This window comes from Apus apus, chromosome 17, assembly GCF_020740795.1.
Source record: "Apus apus isolate bApuApu2 chromosome 17, bApuApu2.pri.cur, whole genome shotgun sequence".
Taxonomy (NCBI): domain Eukaryota; kingdom Metazoa; phylum Chordata; class Aves; order Apodiformes; family Apodidae; genus Apus; species Apus apus.
Window position 1 is genome coordinate 2,328,523 of NC_067298.1, and position 20,675 is coordinate 2,349,197.

The window sequence follows — 20,675 nt, forward strand, 5'->3', positions numbered from 1 at the left end:
CGGTCCCAGTACCGACCCCTGAGGGACTCCACTGGTCACACACCTCCAACCAGATTCTGCCCCATTGACTACAACTCTCTGACTCCTTCCCATCAACCAGTTCCTAATCCACCTCACTGCCTGGTCACCAAACCCATACCTGATCAAGTAGGGAAACGCGTTCTTGCAGAAAGATGGGGAAGGCCATCCCGGTGTGGACGCTCTCCACCTCAAGCCCCATGGCTGCAGCAGCAGCAGCAGCCCCGGGGGTTACACCCCAAACCCACCCAGCACCCACCCTCGAAGCTGACCTGAGCCCAAAAAAGATCCCAGCGGGCTCGTTTCCCCGCTGTGCACCCTCCTGCCCAGCCGCCGGACGCGGGAGGGGGGCGGCAAACGGGCCAGGGCTCCCAGAGCCTCGGGGAGATGTTTCAGGAAGGGCACAACACGCGTGTGAACACGAGCTGGGCCGGCCTGGGCGGGGGGGGCGGGGGCTGCCTTGCTTTGCGGGGGTTGCTTTGCTTTGCGGGGGCTGCTTTGCGGGGGCTGCTTTGCTTTGCGGGGGCTGCTTTGCGGGGGTTGCTTTGCTTTGCGGGGGCTGCTTTGCTTTGCGGGGGCTGCTTTGCGGGGGCTGCTTTGCTTTGCGGGGCTGCTGCTTTGCCTTGCGGGGGCTGCTTTGCTTTGCAGGGCTGCTTTGCGGGGCTGCTTTGCGGGGCTGCTTTGCGGGGGCTGCTTTGCGGGGGCTGCTTTGCCTTGCGGGGGCTGCTTTGCGGGGGCTGCTTTCCTTTGCGGGGGCTGCTTTGCTTTGCGGGGCTGCTGCTTTGCCTTGCGGGGGCTGCTTTGCGGGGGCTGCTTTGCTTTGCGGGGCTGCTTTGTGGGGGCTGCTTTGCGGGGGCTGCTTTGCGGGGCTGCTTTGCCTTGCGGGGCTGCTTTGCTTTGCGGGGCTGCTTTGCCTTGCGGGGCTGCTTTGCTTTGCGGGGCTGCTTTGCGGGGCTGCGCGGCCCGCAGGCAGGAGGAGGCTTTGCTGGGGGGGCTGCTTTGCGGGACGCGCGGTGCGGGCAGCGGGGGCCGGGCGAGCAGGCCGGCCTGGCAGCCGGGGCTGCGTTTGAATCGTGGCTACTCAGGGCAACTCCCCCGGGAGCGACCACTGAGGGCAGCGGCGGGGTTTGTAAGGGCTGGAAGTTTGGAAACCGGGTCCGGGCCATGCTCAGCCGCACGGCCATCCCGCCCAGGACCCGGGCACCAGCGGCCGCCGCCGCAGGTTGCGGGACCCCCGGGGGGGAGGGCAGCGCCCAGCGCCGCCAGGGCACGGCGGGGGCAGCCGCGGCGGGGCCCGGAAAACCCCGAACCGACCCAAAACCCCCGCACGAGGCCGCGGGGGGCGGGGGGGGGGGGGGGGGGGGGGGGGGGGTGCGGGGGAAGCGCGCGCCCGCCCCGCGCTGCAGCACCGCGCGCGCCCCTCGCTGCGGCGCCGGGCACGCGCCGCGCCCCCCGCCGGGCGTGCTGCAGCGCGGGGCGGAGCCCGCCCGTGACAGGCGTGTCGGGCGCCCAATCAGAAGAGAGCTCTAGGCCGACGGGTGGGAGGAGCCCGCCAATGAGGGCCGAGGGGGCGGGGCGGGGCGGGGAGGCGGGGTTGGGAGGGTAGCGTGTGGAGGTTGCTATGGCCGTGGCCGGAGAGCGGCCGCGCCGCGGACCAATGGGCGGGCGCGGGGCGGCTGACGGACGTGCCCGGCGGCCAATGGGAGGGCGGCAGGCGGCGGCGGCGGGGGCGGGGCGCGCGGCGGGCGGCGGGCCCGGTGCGGCGCTAAAGGCGCGCGGCGCGCGGGGGGCGGGGCGGGCGCGGAGGAGCCGGGCGGGCGGCGCGAGCTCCGGGCACGGCGGGCGCGGCACCGGTGAGGCGGGCTGGGCCGGGCCGGGGGTTCGGGGGGCTCCCCGGGGGGGCTGCCCCGGCGGGGCCCGCCCGCGGTTGGGGTTGGGGGTGGGGCGGGGGCGGCGGCGGGCCCGGCACACAAAGACCCCCTTGTGTGGGCCGCGCCGCCCGGCCCGCCCGCGCCCCCGCATCCCACCGCCCTCCCCCCCTCCCCGCCCCCCCTCGGGGTCGCTGAGGGGAAGGTGGCCATTTTCTCCCGTTTCCCGCAGCCGGGGCGGGGGGCGCGGGGCCCAGGCCGGGCCGGGCGGCCCCGGCTGCCTCCTTTGTCCGGGGGAGGGGGGGGGGCGGCGGCGGGGCCTGCGGGGCCCGGCAGCGGGAGGGCCGAGCATCACCCCCCGGCAGCGGCGCGGCTCCCCGGGCTGTCGCTGTCCTTGAAAACGCCCGGGCTGCAGCGGGGGATGCCCCTCCCCATCTCCGCCGGGGCTCCCCCCGCCCCGCTTTTGTTTCGAGGAGCAGAACCTGTGCAGGGGTTTTTGTGTCTCTTTTTCACACCCCCCCCCCCCCCCCGCCTGCACTACTCGGCTTTTTGGGAGGGCTGGATTCCTGCATGATAAATGTGCTCATTTGTGTATTTCATTTGAATGCCATTGTTAGCAGAGGAGCCCCGGGTAGGGTGAGCTGCAACTTGCTGTGCATCTGCAGAGGGGCTTTTGTGGTGGGCCCTGAGGATGTGGAAAAATGGCCCTGAAACTGCCTGTGATCCCCTGGTGTTGGGTGTATTCCTCAGGAGCTGGAGGAGAGTCAGCCCATTCTTTCATTTCAGTCTTTTAATTCCACCGGGGAACAACACCAATTAATTTTTTCACGTTAATTTTATCTGACCTCTAGATTTCCAACATCTTGATCTCGGTGTGGAAAACTGAGGCCGAGCTTCTCACGAATGTGTTTGGCTGCCTGTCATACCTGGCCAGGGAGCTTCTGGGGGCTTGACATCAAGGTGCATTTGCACACGGGGGTGGCAGTGGTGTCTCAGGTCTTTGTTGGGACTTCAAGCTGCAGCCTGGCACAGTGGAGAGAAACAGCTTGCTGAATTGGGCTTGGAGGCTCAGATGTGCAATTTGTGGGCTTTTAAAAGTCAAACGTGGCATTCCTTGAGTAATATCTTAAATTTTCTGGCTGAGGAGTCCAGCTATCACTTAAGGTGTCCCTTCAGTGATTCTCTTTTTCTTCACTGAATTTTTCTCTCAGAGGCTCTTCTGGAATACTTGAAAGGTTGAGTCATCACCTCTTGATGTGAATTACTCTGTTCCTTTTAAAGGGTCTGTTCCTCAGAGCTCTGAAGGGTTCAGTGACTTCATGCCTGCTCTACATTAAAGTTGGACAATGTAACAAACGTCCATGCCATAGATGGAGGCACAACTATTGTGTGTAATTACATGCTCTTCTGAGGATGGGTGTGTTGCAGAATTTACTCCATCAGGGTGCACAGCATAGGATGAAAGATGACAAATGCAGTTTGCGAAACCTTCCTGGCTTTTGAAGCTAACCTGCAGGTTACCTGCTGGAAGAGGTTGCATTGGCTGCTGTAACATTCTTCAGCAGAAAAGATCTAATGTGTGAAAATCCAAGGTATTTAATGACAGGAGTACTAGGTGTCAGGCTTGACCTTGTTGCTCCTTGGGCAGATGAAACTGCTAGCTCCAGGAATCCTGGATGTGATGGTAGGATTAACTAAAGATGCAGTGGCCTCTTTTGGGTAAGAGGCAAGTCGGTAAAATGAGTGTGCAGAAGCTCTTGTCAGCAGTTTTTCTTTCCCCTTCAAATTACCCATGAAGCTGTTGGAAAATCTTAACATCAGTCCTTGCTGCCTCAAGGTAAACCTGAGATCTGGAGACATTTTTTTGGGATATGGTAATGTCAGCACTCACAACTGAGAACAGAAGCAGGCTGTAGAAACACAAAGTCTTATGTTTTCGGGAAGAATAAGAGCAAGGTTTAGCTAGCTTAATGGCTTGCAGAAACCCCAAATGTCTCAAGATCTTGTCTGTAGTTGAAAACATTTTAAAACATTCTTGCTGCCTTCTGGTTACTGCAGTCAGCTGTCCAGTGAAGATTTTTTGTATTTTTATATCTTAACTGTTATTTTTTTTACTGTCCAATTGAAGTTGAGTTTAGTGGCAAGCTTTTGTTACATTTGATCTTCCTTATTTAAGCACAGAAGACAGATGTGTGTTTTTTCCTGCTTGTAGCTCTCACATTTATTGCAATGTCTCTCCCTCATTGGTGCACAATTAGAACCAGTTTATACTGAGTTCTCTGTACTGGGTCTGGGATTATACCTGACAGATAATTCACACTTTTGCGTGGCAGCTGGTTTATTCAGAGGGCCACTGTGTGAATAGGGCTCCTCTGTTGAGCAGCTTCTTTAGACTGTGGTAGAAATTCACAGTGCTTCTTCATCAAGAGAGGAGACAGAGCTATTAGTGCTAGATTATTTAATTGATGTGCCATAGTTCCATTCATTCCATTGGTACAAATCTGGTACATAACACGTGCTGTGCTCTTTTCCTTTCTGATTTGCAGGGTAACTGACAGTGGACACCTTCACTTCCTACAATGGCACAGAGAGAAGATCCAGAGAGATACCTCTTTGTGGACAGGGCTGTAATCTACAACCCTGCCACCCAGGCTGATTGGACTGCTAAAAAGTTGGTGTGGATTCCTTCGGAGCGCCATGGCTTTGAGGCAGCCAGCATCAAGGAGGAAAAAGGGGACGAAGTGTTGGTTGAACTGGCAGAGAATGGCAAGAAAGCACTAGTCAATAAAGATGATATTCAGAAGATGAATCCCCCCAAGTTCTCTAAAGTGGAAGACATGGCAGAGTTAACCTGTTTAAATGAAGCCTCTGTATTGCATAATTTAAAGGATCGTTATTACTCTGGGCTCATCTATGTAAGTACTAATTATTAGATTAATTACGGGTGCTCATTCAGCTGAACTTATCTGATTCCCATTCCTTTACTTATCTGAAATGCAGGAAGCAGGAGTTGGCTCTGATTTCAACAGCCAAACCCTTTGAGTAGACATTTAGATTAGTCCAGGGTCTTTTTCTGCGCTGTGTGGAGATAAAGAACCCTGTTGTCATAAAACAAATAATAAAAAAAATTCTCCTGTGGAAATAATCCTGCAAGTATCTTTCAAAAATAGAATGCTAAATGGCAACTCTGGGTGCTTAGCTCATGCCACTCATTAGAGCACTTGCCTCAGACATGCTTAACTGATAGAGTGAATAGTATCAAATGGCTTGTTTGAACTGAGGAGAGATTACAAAACTTAACTTTGCTGAATTACTGTTGTTTTAATTGCTCATATGAATAAGCATATGTCTTGTTTTAACTTGCTGCACGTTAAAAATGATAATAAGAGTCTATGCTATTATTTAAAAGCTGAAGTTGGAGAGTGCTAGGAATGCAAAATGTCTTTTTGGAATCTAATATCAACTTTGTGGGCCAGGAAAGAATGTGTTCAAGTGCTTAAAATAAACCAATAAGATAAAGCTTTCTTTTTCAGTGGTTTTGAAGCACTCATTGGAACATCTGGCTTACCACCCTCTTTCTATAGAGTTACAAATCACAAAGCCATTGATGCTGCTTTTGACTCTCTTCCTTCCTTGAACAGTGTTAAATGAGTGTCTGTGCCTTACAGTTAAGAGTAGCTCCTTGTCTCTTGGCAAACTGATTGCATAGTGACTTGTTGAGTCAGAGTATCATTAAGAGCACAAGTAGACTCTCTCCTAAAAGAAACTGGAACATCTGCTTAAATGCTTGGCTCATTTTTAAAAAATACTTGTTTTAAAGCTTCAATCCATTTCATTTAGTTCCGCTAGTTGGTTGGCTTATTTTTCCCTTCATCTAGGTATTAATGGGATTCCTTTTTTTGCTTGGCACTTGGTAATACTTGGCCTTATTAAAAATTATATGCCTCTTCAAAATATTCTTAATGTTTGTGCTTCTTTGTCAGTTTCCTGGGTGGGTTTTTGATTTTTACCCTTCCAAGGCCTTCCACCAAGGCCCTTACAGCAGAGCTCAGAGAAAAACACTTCTGGAATGCTTCCTGCAAGCTTATAAGTAAACTAATTGGATAATTAGTAAGGGCTGGATTGAAAATTAAAAGTAAACAAGTTGATAGGTCAACAGTTTTCAGCATATGTATCAATCATAATGCGAGTTGTTATGAGATTCATTACAATTATTATAACTGTATTTCATTATGAAGGTTAAAAGCTGAAGGCCTTAAATGTCAAAGCAAGCTCTAGTCCAAGGACTCCATACAGTAAATGGAGCTGCAGATCCTTCTGGAGGATGGCCTTGGGAACCTGTCACTCCTCTATGCACACAGATGATACAGTACTTTGAGAAATTAAAGAACTCACCTTTGTGATAGGCTGGCTTATTGTATACATGGAGTTTAAGTCGTATCCTGTAGGTAACTTAGCTTTTTTTTGTTTTTCTCCCCCCACCCCAAAAAGGTGCTGTTTTCATAAACTTGAAGCAGCCTCTAAAACCTGGTCCCTTGGTGCAGAGATACTCCTGTCTCACAGGGGAATTACTGCAGCAGTCTATTACTAATGACCTCCCCTGCCCCCAAGCTGGAAGAAGTTAGTTGGAATCAAGAAGCTAATGGATTTGTTGGCCTTAACTGGAGGCTTGAGCTACAGGAACATTGCTGGGGGATGCTACTGTTACCAGGAATAATTCAGTGCAGCTGTAACAAGGACATACTATATGAAATTAAACCTCAGCTTATTTTTTGGAGAGGGGGAAAAAAGTTGTTGCCACTACTATGAGAGCAGAGGCTGATTGCTGATGAAGATGAATAGGCCATAGACAGAAACTTCATTAAGAACTTGAGCTGGTAGGATTTTTAGTGCAGGTCTGGTAGAAATCTGTGTCAGGGATCCTCAGACTTCTTGACTGGCACAGCGTAGAGCACCTGCCTGTGTAACCTGTTGATGTTTGCTTGGTGAAAAGGAAAGACAAAGTTAACTAGGCTGGTGAAGTCAGTAACAGTGGCCATGAGAAGAGTGTGTTTTGATTTCCACAGAGTAGTCTCCTAATAACCAAAGTGAAATTCTTATGTTTTGGTGTGTTGGTCTCAAGTAGTTGAGATGGTGAATCTGTTTCAGTTTCCTTTAATTGACAATGGGCCTCATGCAGTGTTGCCTTTCTAGGAAGTATAAGGTGAAAGACTATCAAATGAAGTAGATACATGTTTCCTTTCAAACCCTAGAAAGGAAACTAACACATTGAGGGATTTAGTCAGTGAGTTGTCATTGGTATATAATGTACCTCTTAAAGATGACACAGCTGGAGGAAGAGGGAGGGCTGACTAAAGCTATCTAGTGCCAGTGGGCATGACCTGGGTGCTGTTGCTCATTTCATCAAGAAGAGTTTCATGTAACATCTAAGTAGGGATGGTGGGGAGCTTCTGGAGCTTCTAGCATTTCTAATGTTTGCCAAATGGTGCCATCTTTGCCTCTGAGTTGCATTATTATTATATTGTGGGAGATGAACACAAATGGAGAAGGTGGGAAGAATGACTGGGCTCTAAACAAAGTGCACCCGGTTTTGCTTTGGAGATGAAATAGCTTCATTTCTTGCTTGACTTTTAAGATCACCTATTTCATTTCTTGTCACAGGTTTAGTTAGAGCATAACTGAAGAATATGTTAAGGAAAAGTTCTTTCCTAGAGAAGCTGTACTGTCTTTGCAAATTCTATCGGTATATGATATATAGATATTGACCCCTGAGAATGGATGAATTTGTCACAGAGTGGTCAGGGTTGGAAGGGACCTCTAAAGATCATCTAGTCCAACCCCCTGCTAGAGCAGGATCCCCTAGAGCAGATCCCACAGAAACACATCTAGATGGGTTTGGAATTCCTCCAGAGAAGGAGCCTCCCTGGGCAGCCTGTCCCAGGGCTCTGTTACCCTCACAGTGATCAGTATAGCTTCTTGCACTTGGACTCTTCTCCTTAACCCCATAGTTGCTAAGCACGATCCTGCAGAATCTCAGTGTCTCTGCTCTTGTTTGAGGTTTCATCAGGTACAAGTGTTGGTTCTGTGAAGGATTTTTCTAAAATTCTACCTTTGGTAGGAGTTTTCACTTATTATGGTGTTTCATAGCTGAATTTTTCCAAATTTTGTGCTTTTCTAGGGATATCAGCATTTCTTGTGGTAGGAGTGTATCATTTGAGTCACTAGTACTCTAAATTGGTCTCTCATATCTTGCTATAGAGGCAGTTTCTCATGGGTCTTAGTTACCTTAAATGCTTGTGAACTGTCAGTTCTTCATTTTCATGTAAAAATGTACTCTTCTGCCTCCTCTGCTGTAGAGTGTCCAGCTTTAACATGAGCTGAAGTGTGTAATTAGTGATATCCTTGGTACCTGTTGATGAGAAGCTGGAGTTAGTTCATTATAAGGGTACCCAGCAGGAATACACAAAGGATTAGGAGCTCCTTTGAAGATCTGGAACAAACATGATTTTGTTTAGACTGGCTTTGTGGTGATTTTTTGAATATCTTTATACCATGGTGAGCTGAGTTTGAGATCTTTCCAGGGGCATTGCTTTAAGGAATCTAGTTGTCAGTGGTTTTGGGTCACCAAGGTCTGTAGCCTGAGTGAGAAAACATCTTTATTTTTACAAGACCTGCATGTAAAATACCACTGTGAAGACTCCAGATATCCAACCTAGGTTTTGGTTTCTGCTTAAATCATGTCAGCAAAATATGATTTCATGGGAGGGGTAAAAATAATCTTTGAATCAGACAATGAAATGGGGACATTTACTGGAAATTGTGGATGTTAAAGAGTCCATCAGCCTTGAATGCAACTAGGTTCTCAAGACCGCTTGTTGTTGCCTTAATGCCTTCAGACAAGCTGTGATAGGTGAGATTACTGCCCCAGTAATTCTCCTTGTTTCTGCTTCATGAGGTTCAGGATTTCTCATGAACCAGCTTCCAGACTCTTCATGGTCCAGTATGGCAGTTGAGCATAGGAAGTCACTATCTTTGATTTTTAAACTGCTGTGCTGTCAGCTGTAAAGGTTCAGGAGCAGTTTTGCTCCTGGCTCAGAAGTTTGTGTTGTCAGTTTGCTGTTGTGGGGGGTGAAGCCCAGCTGAAGAAGTGACTTCAGCTGTACAAGCTATAGTTGTCTTCTTCAGTTGGAGTCCTGGGAAAAAGGAGACCCTTGAAATGGGTCTCTGGTTTTGGTGGGAGGGGATAGGAGTGGTAGGGGAGATGAACAAGGAGGAGGATTTAGTCTGAAAATAGAGTGCTAGGAGGACAGATGATGAACTTGACAATATGGAGAGGAACATACCTGGGTGTTTTGATGGAGAGCTCCAGGTAAAGTCTGAAAGCTGCAGAGGAAGAGGTGTTTTCTCCATCCCTCTGCATTTCACTACAAGCAAGGTGTTACCTTCAGTGTCTATTCAGAAAGCTTGTCAGTCATGTTCAAAATTAGACTTCTACTCAAAGTTTACTCCCCAGTTTGATCTGAAGGGAAGAACTGTGTCAGTACTTTTTGTTAAAGTACTGAAGTTGCTTTTTACCATTTTTTTTTTTTTTCTTCTCTGCAGTTGGAAGAGGGACTGGCTAATTAGTGTGCAGTTTGAGAGTCCTTTCACTTCAGTTCAAGATAATTACATTTTTTTAAATTCTGAATGTACATTTTGAGATATGCCATGCCACTTCCTGAGCTGCAAAAAGCAAGGTGGACAGGAGTGTTCCTGTTCACCCTAAATAATGTTTCAGTGTGGTGTTAGGCAGCATTCTGGATAGACTTAAAAATCTGAAAACTAAGGAAGTTATATTAAAAGCACTTCAGTTAATCAAAATGCAGCTAATTGCATAGATCAGGAATGTAAAGACTTAATTCCTATTTAAATGGAAAGCAACTTGTTCCTGATATTGCAGACACTGGCTGGAATGGGAATAAGCTCATGACTGCTCATACTTCTGAGTCAGGGCTAGGTGACACTTTTTCCAGGAATTTAAAGCTGGGCTTTTGTGTCAGTACTTCTTGTACTGGCAAGAAAGACCCTTCCATTTCCCTCCTAAAGCATGTTTTAAATGTTTGTACTTACCTGCATACTCTATTAATGAATGTAAATACCTGTCTGTGCAGTCAGAAGTTCCCATTCTTGTACCCAGTGCAGTAAGGGATGAACTGCTCACTCAAACAGAGGGGATAATTAAGCTACAGTAAAAATCTAAGATATTAAAAATCCTATGGGCTTTATAAAAATGTATTTTAAAGAATGTTGCTGTTGCCACATCTGTTCTAGTCCCAGCTTTCCTGGAGGAAATCCACTGCCCACAGCTGATTATATGTAGATACCCACATAAATCGCTGCAATTACTACTTAACTGCTTCCTGACCTCATTCAGTCAAAAGGATTAAAATTAATAGAATTTCTCAAACACTTGACTTCTATTAACTCATGTCAGTATCCAGATGGCCCCATGCCTTGGTGTGACTCTGTAGGTTGTTGCCCTGAAGCTGGCTGCTGTTGGGGAGCCCATGGCCCACATTTAGGTGGTCAGCTGGAAAGTTTCAGGTGGGAAAATGTGGTGTAGGACTTGGCATGCAGTAGGTGAAGTCAGGTTAGAGAAGACTAGTTTTGCTGTTCCTTGAAGGATGCAAGGATGGTGAAGCACTCTTGAGGAAAAGGTTAGATTCAACTTGAAAGTCCTCCAAACTCTAATGAACTATGCATTATCTGCCCACTCCTCCACTTTTTTTTTTCTTAGCAAAGGCTTTTACAAAAGGGGTGGAAACTGTTTCTGTAAGGCTGGGAGCTCCTGGAACCTTGCTGCTAAGTATTGCTCTCCATGTAGGTGCCTACTGGGTTTTCTTTTTACTGGTAAAGAAGAAAACATGCTTACTATTGTGCATTTAAAAATACTTCAGCAGTTTTTTTTATAATTACAAGTGCTACCTCTGTAGTTGGTCTGCAGCCCTGTACTGCTTTCATTTTTAATGTACTTTCCATTTTATTGGGGCAAAAGAGGGAAAGAATGAGAAATATGCTGTAGTCTCCAGTTCCAGAGTCTACTGTGGGTGGAAGCTCTTATAAAACTGCACTTGAAGAGCTGCCTATAAGCTGTTGCTTCTCTTAGGTTGCTGCCTCTTGTGAGGCCAGAGGCTAACCTAGAACAATCTATGTATTATATAAGTTTCTGTCTTTTAATTTCTTTAATTTCCTTGCTGGTCCAGTTGGGAATTTTTCACGTTACTGAGTACTGAAGATTGGTATTAAAAGAATCTCTAAGAAATGGTGCTTTTTACTTTGTTTCTTCTTTTCCTTAACAGAAACCAGTCACTGGATCTGGTACCTTAGATATGGCAGACAAAATGCTGGGATTCTAACTTTAAGTGTTGCTTTGACACAAAACTTGTTTTTTTAACTTGGCACTTATTTTTAGAAGACTCATAAATGTGATCAAGCTGAGAGTTCTGTGTAGGGTTTTACTTTGTTAGAAATGTCTGAGGGATTTAAGGGAAGGGAATCAATACCCTCCTTACCCGCAGGCAAGTGGAGGTGTCAAAATGTGCGTGGCCTTATCAAATAATCTATTTCTATTAAAAAAATGGTACCTTAGCCTAAAAAGGTGCAGTAATTTGGATTATAGACTCCAGTTCAAGTACTCAGTGGTGTGCACTGTGTTGCAAGACACCCCTTGAAGCTTTATGCCTGCATCAGCAGTCACTGGTAGCCCATTGTAAGTTGCCTGTCAAGCTCCAACATGTAGCTGTTCAGGAGCCTTGTGAAAGGATATTAATACTTTTCTGGCCCTGGTGCAACCTAAGATCATGTTTTACCTCTTAGCAGTTGCTGTGGCTGGAGCAGTCATGCTGTTCACTGGGCCTGTCTGTCTCTGAGCTGACTGAGCAGGAGGACAGTCTGCACTGCTGATCTAATGTTGCATTTTCTCTCTTTGACATATAACCTGAAGGCTGTAAGTAATAACTGAGTACTGGTGAACCTCCTCATTTCAGTGCTAGGTGTAGAGCACACCCATAGACTTACAGCTTTCTTATTCTCCTTATGCACAGATTTTACTTTTCAGTTGCCCTGGGTACCAGTCAGTGTCTCTTGTCCCCCAGCCTCTGGCAAAGTTGAGGTTCCCAGTACCACCAGTACCCCGCAGGGGGTTCCTTACCCTTGTTGGCAACCTTTGACTCCAGCTTCTTGGGTGGCAATGGGACTTAGTGTTGTGTGTGTGTCGGTTGTTTGGTTTTTGGGTTTTTTTAGCAGTTTGGGCTGGTACAGAGATGTCTGGGATAACTTCTGGGTTCCAGTCTTGACTGCGTCCTGGCTGGGGATCGTGGGCTTGGGCTGGTGGTGGTGCAGAGGCTGCCCATGGTGCTGAGGCAGCAGTGTGGCCCTTTGGCCCCTGTCCTGAAGGGTGGGTGGTAGCTGGAGATTAACTGCTGTGTGAAGCAGAGAACATGTTCCACCCCAGCCATGCTTTCCTCCCTTTTGCGGCTGAGGTGCTGCCTGCCCTTCTTTAAAGCTGAAGTTTAGGGTTGGATAACTGCCTCATATAGGGAGAGAAGGCTGTACAGGAGAAAACCATGTCAAGCTCAGGGGACTTAATAGGCCTTGGAGTGTGAAAGGTGTGTCCATAACCTCAGGAAGCGAAACTGGAAAAGAAGATGCTATGATGATGCAATTTAGTGATCTGGAGAATGTGCTTCTCTCCCTTAGTATATGGGATAGTTCTTCTAACAGATTTTATTTTCTAGACTAGAAACTGCTGGTTTATACTATAGGTAACAGGAGATGTTTAGATGCTAGCTTCAGTTTAATTATTTATGTAGTAATACAGTAAAACTGGAGATAAATGTTGAGGCTGGGTGCTAAGGTGATGCAAACTGATTGTTACAGATGCCAGAAGTTGAGCAGCATCTTGCTAATGCACTGTCTGCAGTGAGGCTTTAAAGAGGCCTTTTCATGTTGCAGCAGGAGGAACCAACCTAACAGTCATAACATTCCTTGATGCAAGAACTGGGAAGCTGAGCTGTTAATCTGAGGAGCTGTACAAGGCTTTTGACACTAATACCACCACATGTGTATACATAGTAAAGGTTTGATGTGGTTTTAAGGGAACACAGGCCATGAAAATCTTTTTTGCTCTGGAGTCTGCACTCTGAATTTAGATCCTAAATCCCCATGTGCTTTCACCTGGAAATAATGCACTATTTGCCAGTAGTTCACATACATACACCTCTTTTTCAGGTTGCTTACTGCTAGGAATATAATGTAGTTTTCAAATAGGCCAGTGCCAGGAACCTGAACTCTGCAGTCTGGGACAGTTTACCAAAGGCCAAATTACTAAATGATATACTACTGGATAAAGGCTTGTAAGCATCTGGAAACATTCAAACTCCACAATTAGTGTCCTGAAGGAGATTTTGTATAACAAACCTCTGTCAGAGCACTGCTTTACTATTTGTCTCTGGAGCCTTGCCTAGAGTCTGTGTGCATTCCAACATGCCTGTTGCTGTTGGTTGATGTCTAGATCCTGTTCTTTGATAAAGCAGAAATGTGTGTTTCAAGCAACTAGCTTGATTGCAGCCAGTCCCATGATCTCAAGGTCAAGTAAAGATGCTTATTGACATTAACTTCTTAACATACATATCTGCCCCTGTCTGCTGAAAAATTGACAAAGTCTGGTTCTTCATCCAGACTGGCAAGTTACTGTAGCTATTTGGTGTTTGATCCTAACTGTAACTTGGATATTCTGACCCTGTGGCCAGAGTCCAGGTACTACAGAACAGAGAGGAGGCACAGGCCATCACTCTGCCCCTTTGGGATGTCTGAAAGGTCTGGGCATCTTCACCAGTTAGCTGTTGTGTCTGTTGAGTAGGATGTCCATTTCCAAGGCAGGCGTGCAGGTATTTCCTGTTAATTCTTTCTGTCGTGGGTCACCAAGAGCACTTTCAAGGGCTTTAAACAACCTCAGCCTACTTCTCATTTCTTCAGTTTGTGTGCAGAAAGCCCACCTGACATCCTCCAGTCTGCTGTCTTACATACAGTACTGTGAGACTTGAAGTTACAAAGAGTTTTATGCAGCTATTTTATATAATTTAGCTCCCTCCCAATTAAATTTGACTCAACAAAAGCAACCCTTCTGTGTTTGTATGCCTACCAAGCCACAACCTCCCCCACACCCATATGTTCATATGTTGCTTTCTGCCATAGATGATGGTGAGGAAATTTGGGAGCCTCTTAGGATAATTAATTCCATCTTCATTTGAATAAATTAAGGCTGTACAGTGAAGAAAGTGTGATTTTTAAATTCTGCAGAAAATGGCAGGAGAGAGAACTGAGTGATAAATACCCATGCAAACAAGGTGTTGCACGTGAATAGTTATATCATGACACAAACTGAATGGTCAGGGATAAAAGCCTATCCTTTAGTTTCAAATAAATGAACCCTGGCACTGGTGAAATGATAGAATTTTGTGCTTCCTAATTTATAATTTGTCCCTGTTCAATATAAAGCCTCTTAATTTAACTGTTTTGCCCAGGACATTGACTGGTCTTCCTCTAGATTGGCTGAGTTATGTTGGCGTCTAGCTGGACTTTGCTTGTTATTATGATCATTCCAGTTCACTGATCCATCCAATTACTGCATGGGGAGATAGTCTAGAATGGCTTCCAGGATATTCCATGTCTGTGTTGGGGAAATTAAAAAAAAAAAAGATGCCAAAGCAACTTGAGGGAGGAGGAATGGATACTTTTCAAATAGCTGTTATCCTAGCATTGAAGATTTTTATTTCTTTTTTTACTTAACATATCAGTTTATTCATGTCTGGAAAAAGGCAGTGGTAATGGGGAAAAAAGAACTTTCCTTTGTGATCATAAAAAGGCCAAAACAACTGATAAAAGTTTTAAATTAATTTGCAGAGAAGTAGAAGTACTAATAATAGAATCATAGAAAGGTTAGAGTTGGAAGGGACCTTAAAGATCATCCAGGCCCAGCCCCTGCATGGGCAGGGACACCTCCCACCAGCCCAGGTTGCTCCAAGCCCCATCCAACCTGCCTTTCAACCCTGCCAGGGCTGGGGCAGCCACAGCTTCCCTGGGCAACCTGGGCCAGGGTCTCACCACCCTCATAGCGAAGAATTTCTTCCTAATATCCAATCTAAATCTCCCCTCTTTTAGCTTAAAACCATTCCCCCTTGTCCTCTCACTACAAGCCCTTTTCAAAAGCCCTTCCCCACATTTTTTGAAGCCCCTTTAGGAACTTGAGGCTGCAGTGTGGTCTCCCTGGAGCCTTGAAGGACAGTGACTCTGTAAGCAGTTCATGCAGCAGTAGCTTTTCAGTTCAACCATCAGTCACTGCTACAAGTTAGCTGTGGCTGTAGTGGAGACACACAGCACAGGTGCTGTTCAGTGACTTTGAGCTGGTGCTCATGAGATGGGCTTGGGGAACATCTGCCTTTCTTCCAGTTATCCTTGTTTGAAGACTAGGAGGGAGATCAGGCTTGTGGTAATTCTCAATGCCTTCATGTCACCTGTAGTAATTAGAGATGGATGTGGGTGACCTCAGCTGAGCACAACAGGAAGACAGCTGGCTTGGAATGTAGATCCAGTATTTATCAATGTGCTTCTTGGTCAGCTGTACCATGCTATTAAAATAACTGTCCTACCTGCCTTCCCCCTTGCAGTACCACTGGTGCCTGTGAAGGAGTTTGGTCAGGGAATTCTATTACCAACCAAATTTTTAAAAAAAACTTCTCTTCAGTAGTATCTAGCTGGGTAAGTTACTGCAGGGCACTGATGCTGGCAGGAAGGACAGGGTAGGAACATGAGGCAGGGGAGGAGCTGCTCACTTGCCAACAGCTCCATGCTTATGTTGAGTTAATGACTGATAAGTTGTTCTTTATGCTTGGGTCAGTTGACCTGATAACATCTTTTTCCTTTCTCTTGAGAAATAAATACCTTATTACCAAAGACGTTTGGCTGGGTAAAGGTGCTGCAGGTGCTTATCATCCAGCAGATCTGACCAAAGTGGAAAGATTATTTTCCTATAAGGACATAAGATGTCCTTATGTCAGGACAGCAGGCACAAAACCAAGTTCTTTTTCTTTACTGTTGGTGCTCCTGACTTGATTCAGAAATCACCTGTCTTTCCAGAACCTCTTGTAGTTCTAGAAAGACTAGGGCATCTTTTGAACCAAATATTATTTTTTATGTATTAAAAAAAGGCAGATCAGGAATTTCAGCTACTCTGTTCATACAAAAGTAGCAGAAATATTTTTTTTATATTAATGGGTGTAAGAATCACGAGTTACCTGCTTCATACTACAGGCTCTCAACAGCTGTTCATGCTGTCTGCTCACTATTTCCAGGCCTTCTCTCAGCCTGCAAATGTGGGAAACAGTTTTCCTGACATTCAGAAACAGATTCCCTGCTTCTATCAAAACTGGCCTCTCGTGCTAATGTTTCCATGCTAGTAAATTTGTAAATAGTATTAATGACCAAAGAGAATATACTTTCACAGGGTGCAATGAAATAAAGGTCAACAGAGAGATTTTACTTTCTTAAAACCATCAGTTTAGGTTGGTTAAGAAAAGACAAGAGCCATCTGGATGCCTTGGTTCAGGGAAGCACATTGGATTAGCTCTCGTTTTTTGGATGGTGCAGAGCTGTGAGCTGACCCTTTGAAGCAGGGCCCCTACAGCCAGAGCGTGCTCATCTGGCACTCCCAGATAACAAAGTATGAGGGGCTGCCTCTCTACATTTTTCTTGTATGAATACTTACATGATAACATCCTTATAAATAACTTCTGTGTAGCAGAGATTAATCAGTTGTGAAGCAGCCTTTGAGACTTCATTCACAGGGAAGTGCAGACCCCTGGATTATTTGCAGTGCGTGCTCAATTCTGTAAAACTTGAGGCATTATCTGACTAAACAGAAATGTTGCAATAAGAGGCAAAGAAATAAGCAGCAAAAAACTTGTGCTTGAGTTTCTTGATATTAAAGTAGCCCTGGTAACTTCTGTTCAGTATCAACTCTACAAACCAGACTATGAAAGGTCTGCAGTGCCAGCTGCCAGGCTATCCATCAGCTGGGCTGGGACACTGCAGGGAATGAATGACCTCTCCAGGAGGAGACTGCTTTGGGACTGAGAAAGGCTGATGAGCAGGAAAGACACAGCAATGAGGAAACAGTAGGACAGCAGAAATAGTGGTAGTTGGAAATAGGCTTTTTCCTTATCTTAATTATTTACTAGAGTAATCGATATGATCAGTTCCTTCAAAAATGAAAAAATGTTGAATGCACATTTTAGTGAAGGAGTTGAACATGAAAAGATGTCCATAAATCCTGTAACTTGGCAAATGGGAGATTTAAATACCTATGGGAAAGAGGTCAGATGCTCCACTTCATATTTACTTCTACGTATTATCTTTAAATTACTTTTAATGCAGGTAATTAAAGAGCCTTTTAAGAGATCTAGAAACCACTAATTTGAATATAGCACGTACTTGGAGTTGCTCAACAAAAAGGACCTAAATTTTGTTCTAAGGTAACTTTTTCCACAGGTTCTATAATATTTTTTTTTCTGCTCTTTATTCCTCTGTTTCAATACTGTTTGCTAACAGAAATGTCTGGTGTGTGTTGTTTTTTTTTCAGACCTATTCAGGGCTGTTCTGTGTAGTTATAAATCCTTACAAGAACCTCCCGATCTATTCAGAAAACATTATTGAGATGTACAGAGGGAAGAAGCGCCATGAAATGCCACCCCACATTTATGCAATATCTGAATCTGCTTATAGATGCATGCTACAAGGTAAGAATTACTTAACACTTAGTTGTCAACTCTTCATAATGTACCTAAAGCTCAGGATTTTCATTATCCAGATACTTAGTAATTTATAACACCATCCAAATCTTTTCTAGTACTATAAAGGGATAGCAAGAACTTGGAGATTGAGACAAAGAAGCAAACTAACACTAACAGGACCTGTACTGTGCCAGCTGGTGGCACTGAAAGTTGTTGTAGCAGAAATACTTCTTAAAAAAGGAAGAGGTCAGATTCATGTCAGAAGACATGAGTGCAATGGCTTTGAGTGAAGAAAGAATGAAAAAGTGTGACTGAAAAGCTGAAGTATGTTAATGACTTGTCTTTCTAATTCTATAAAAATGTTGGTATTTTGGCAGCTGATGAGTAATCTGAAGTGACAATGAAACAGTAATATGCTTGAGTTCAAAATGAGGTCAAGGAAATACTTAACCTTGAAGATTTCTGAATTTATTTTTCTGCCACCTGGTGTAGGTCATGGCAGTAGCACAGCACAGTAAGTTCATGGTGGGCACATGCTTTGAATTTTGGCTTTAAGGCTGTGCTGGACAAACAGGAAAACTGTGAATCTGACATGATATAAATGTGTTAAAATAAACACATGCTGTTGAACTTGTAAAATTGCACTTCTGGCAGAGTGTGTTGGAAATACAGCTCGTGCTGTGCTGTGCTGTACTGGGGCATGTTTAGGTGGCTGGTTTACTGATGTGGGAACACCAGCCTGTTGTGTCTAGAAAAGTTGTGTGTGATGAAGAAGCAGGTCTGAAAAACTGCTATATATAGCTGGTATAGTGGTATAGTATATGGTGCACTGAAAGTGGGTTAAAAGCTCTTTGACCTGCTTCACACAAACTAAGAAAACACTATTTCTGCTACCAGGTTAACCAACTATTTAAATGTAAATTTTCTTTTAAAAAAGACATGTCTTTAAATAAATGGCTGTAGGTCTTTGTTTCTTGAGCTGTTCCTATGTCTTTAGGGCTGCTTAATAATAAACGAGGGGCTGCTGGATTGCTGAGTGCTCTTTCACCCCAGGAGAAACTGTCATCACCACTGAGGGGGTGATACCAGGACAAGCAATGGGAGAGCTGCAAATCGAGGCCAAGTTTTGTCACACTCCTCAGTGGATATTTGGGGCTCTGTTTTTGTGTTTTTATGAAAGAAAAAATATGGTGCCTTGACCAGAACAACAGCCTCTAACAGCTCAGATCAGAGGACACCTGACAATGAGTGTGTGGAAGAACAGAGCAAACTTTAAGATTATTATAAGGAGTTTATTCCTAGCAGTCTCAAGTGGTTTGTGGATAAGGGCTTCCCACTCCAAAAGCACATTATCTTTTGAAATTGTCTCAAGAACTTTTGAAAAGTTCTTGAGTCAAATGTCCTCTAATAAAGTAAGTCAATGTCAGTACTTATCACACTTCAGGTGCTCCATATATTTGTTCACATACCATGCTAGTACTGATCTGGATCTCTGGAGATCTTGCTTCATACAAGTTTTACTATTTTTGGGAGATGAAATAAAAAAAAAAATCACATTATGTTTGGTCACAGTTTTTTGTTTTTTTCTTTCTATACTGGGGTATGGAATTTTATATTTTGTAGCAAAACTTTGTTGGTGTCTTTCTGAGCTTGCTTTCTTTTTGATTTTGATTTGAATTCCTTGTTTGAAAGAATGAATCCATAGACTGGAATAAGAACAGATGGAAACTATGAAACAGGATCAGTTTATTAGGGAAGATTAACTAAATCTGTATTTCTAGTGCCCTTTACCTGTATGGATCTACTCTCTGTTTATTTTAGCAAGTCATGGCAGTCAGCCAGTGAACTTTCCATTGATGGTTTGCCTTCACAGTTGTGTTGCCAAGGATAAGGAAAAACTCTGGAACAGCATTAGCAGCTTTGTGCTTGACAAGTATTTTACTAATCAAACCATTCTTGTCTGATTGGGCTGGATCAGAGGAAGAGATCTCCAGAGGAAAACAGTGCTGCTTCTGATTTTTATAATGGCCTTGTGAAGCATTGCTTCCTTGAGGAGAAAGGTGGCCTGCAGACTTCTGGAGATGTGCTTGCATGAAATGTGAGACTTACTGATCTTTTACAGTCACCCTGGCTGTGCAAAGTCCTGTGAAACAGTGATCAATCTTGATGAGGAGTGGTGTGTCTACAGCAGGGTGAGTGCACAAGTCTGGCACCAGCACTGCTCAGAGCTGGTCCCTCTCAGCTACCACAGCCTCTAGATGGGACCCAATGCAGACAGAGACACTTCACGGAACTGAATGTAACTCTCCATATAAGTAAAACTTGCAATTACAACTAGATTTCTAGTCATTAGAGCATCAAATAATGCTTGGCTTGACTGTTGGAGAGTATGACAGTATTAAACTTATTTTTTGGTTATCCGTGGCAATGCAAGGTCAAGTGCTTGCTGAGTGTGCCTAGAATTTGGTAGGGAGACTGAGGTTCTCCTTGCCTGCCAAATATTTAACATAATGCACAAAACATCCTTAATCTTCTAACTGTGCCTTATGCTTTGCTAGACTTTCAGTCTTAAACAAATGAAACAGAAAACGTGTATCAGAAACTTTTGGGTAATAGAACTTGAGGCAAGAACTAGCTGTATTAATCACAGTGCTTCAGATTGTCATCAGAGGTCTCTGCTAGCATTTATTTGCACCAGAATCCTTGACCAAGATGTTTTTGCTGAAAAGTTATTAAAACTGTTCTTCTGTAGCTCATCTCCACGTTTGTGCACTCAGTTGCTTTGGGAGATAGAGACAGGGTAGTAGAGAGTGTGGGGTAGGGGAGGATATTTTTTTCAGTAGTTTTGTAAGTTGTGCTATTGCTATGATAGCATATTCACAGGTTCTTTTTATATGAATATCTGCTATGTTTCCAGAATTTGACATCTGAAGTTTAATTATTAGGATTCAAACCTGAAACT

The 20,675-nt window shown here is 45.0% G+C and overlaps 1 protein-coding gene across 4 annotated transcripts in view; it reads left to right on the forward strand.

Moving 5' to 3' along the window:
- Positions 1 to 1,820: 1,820 nt before the first annotated feature.
- MYH10 (myosin heavy chain 10) overlaps positions 1,821 to 20,675 on the forward strand; it is a 105,394-nt gene continuing 86,539 nt past the window's right edge. For all 4 annotated transcript variants that reach the window (XM_051634661.1, XM_051634664.1, XM_051634662.1 and 1 more), the window contains exons 1-3: positions 1,821 to 1,871; positions 4,433 to 4,801; positions 17,563 to 17,719. In XM_051634661.1, the coding sequence (XP_051490621.1) occupies positions 4,466 to 4,801; positions 17,563 to 17,719 (493 nt within the window). In that variant the 5' untranslated portion in view covers positions 1,821 to 1,871; positions 4,433 to 4,465. The remainder of the gene's footprint in view (positions 1,872 to 4,432; positions 4,802 to 17,562; positions 17,720 to 20,675) is intronic.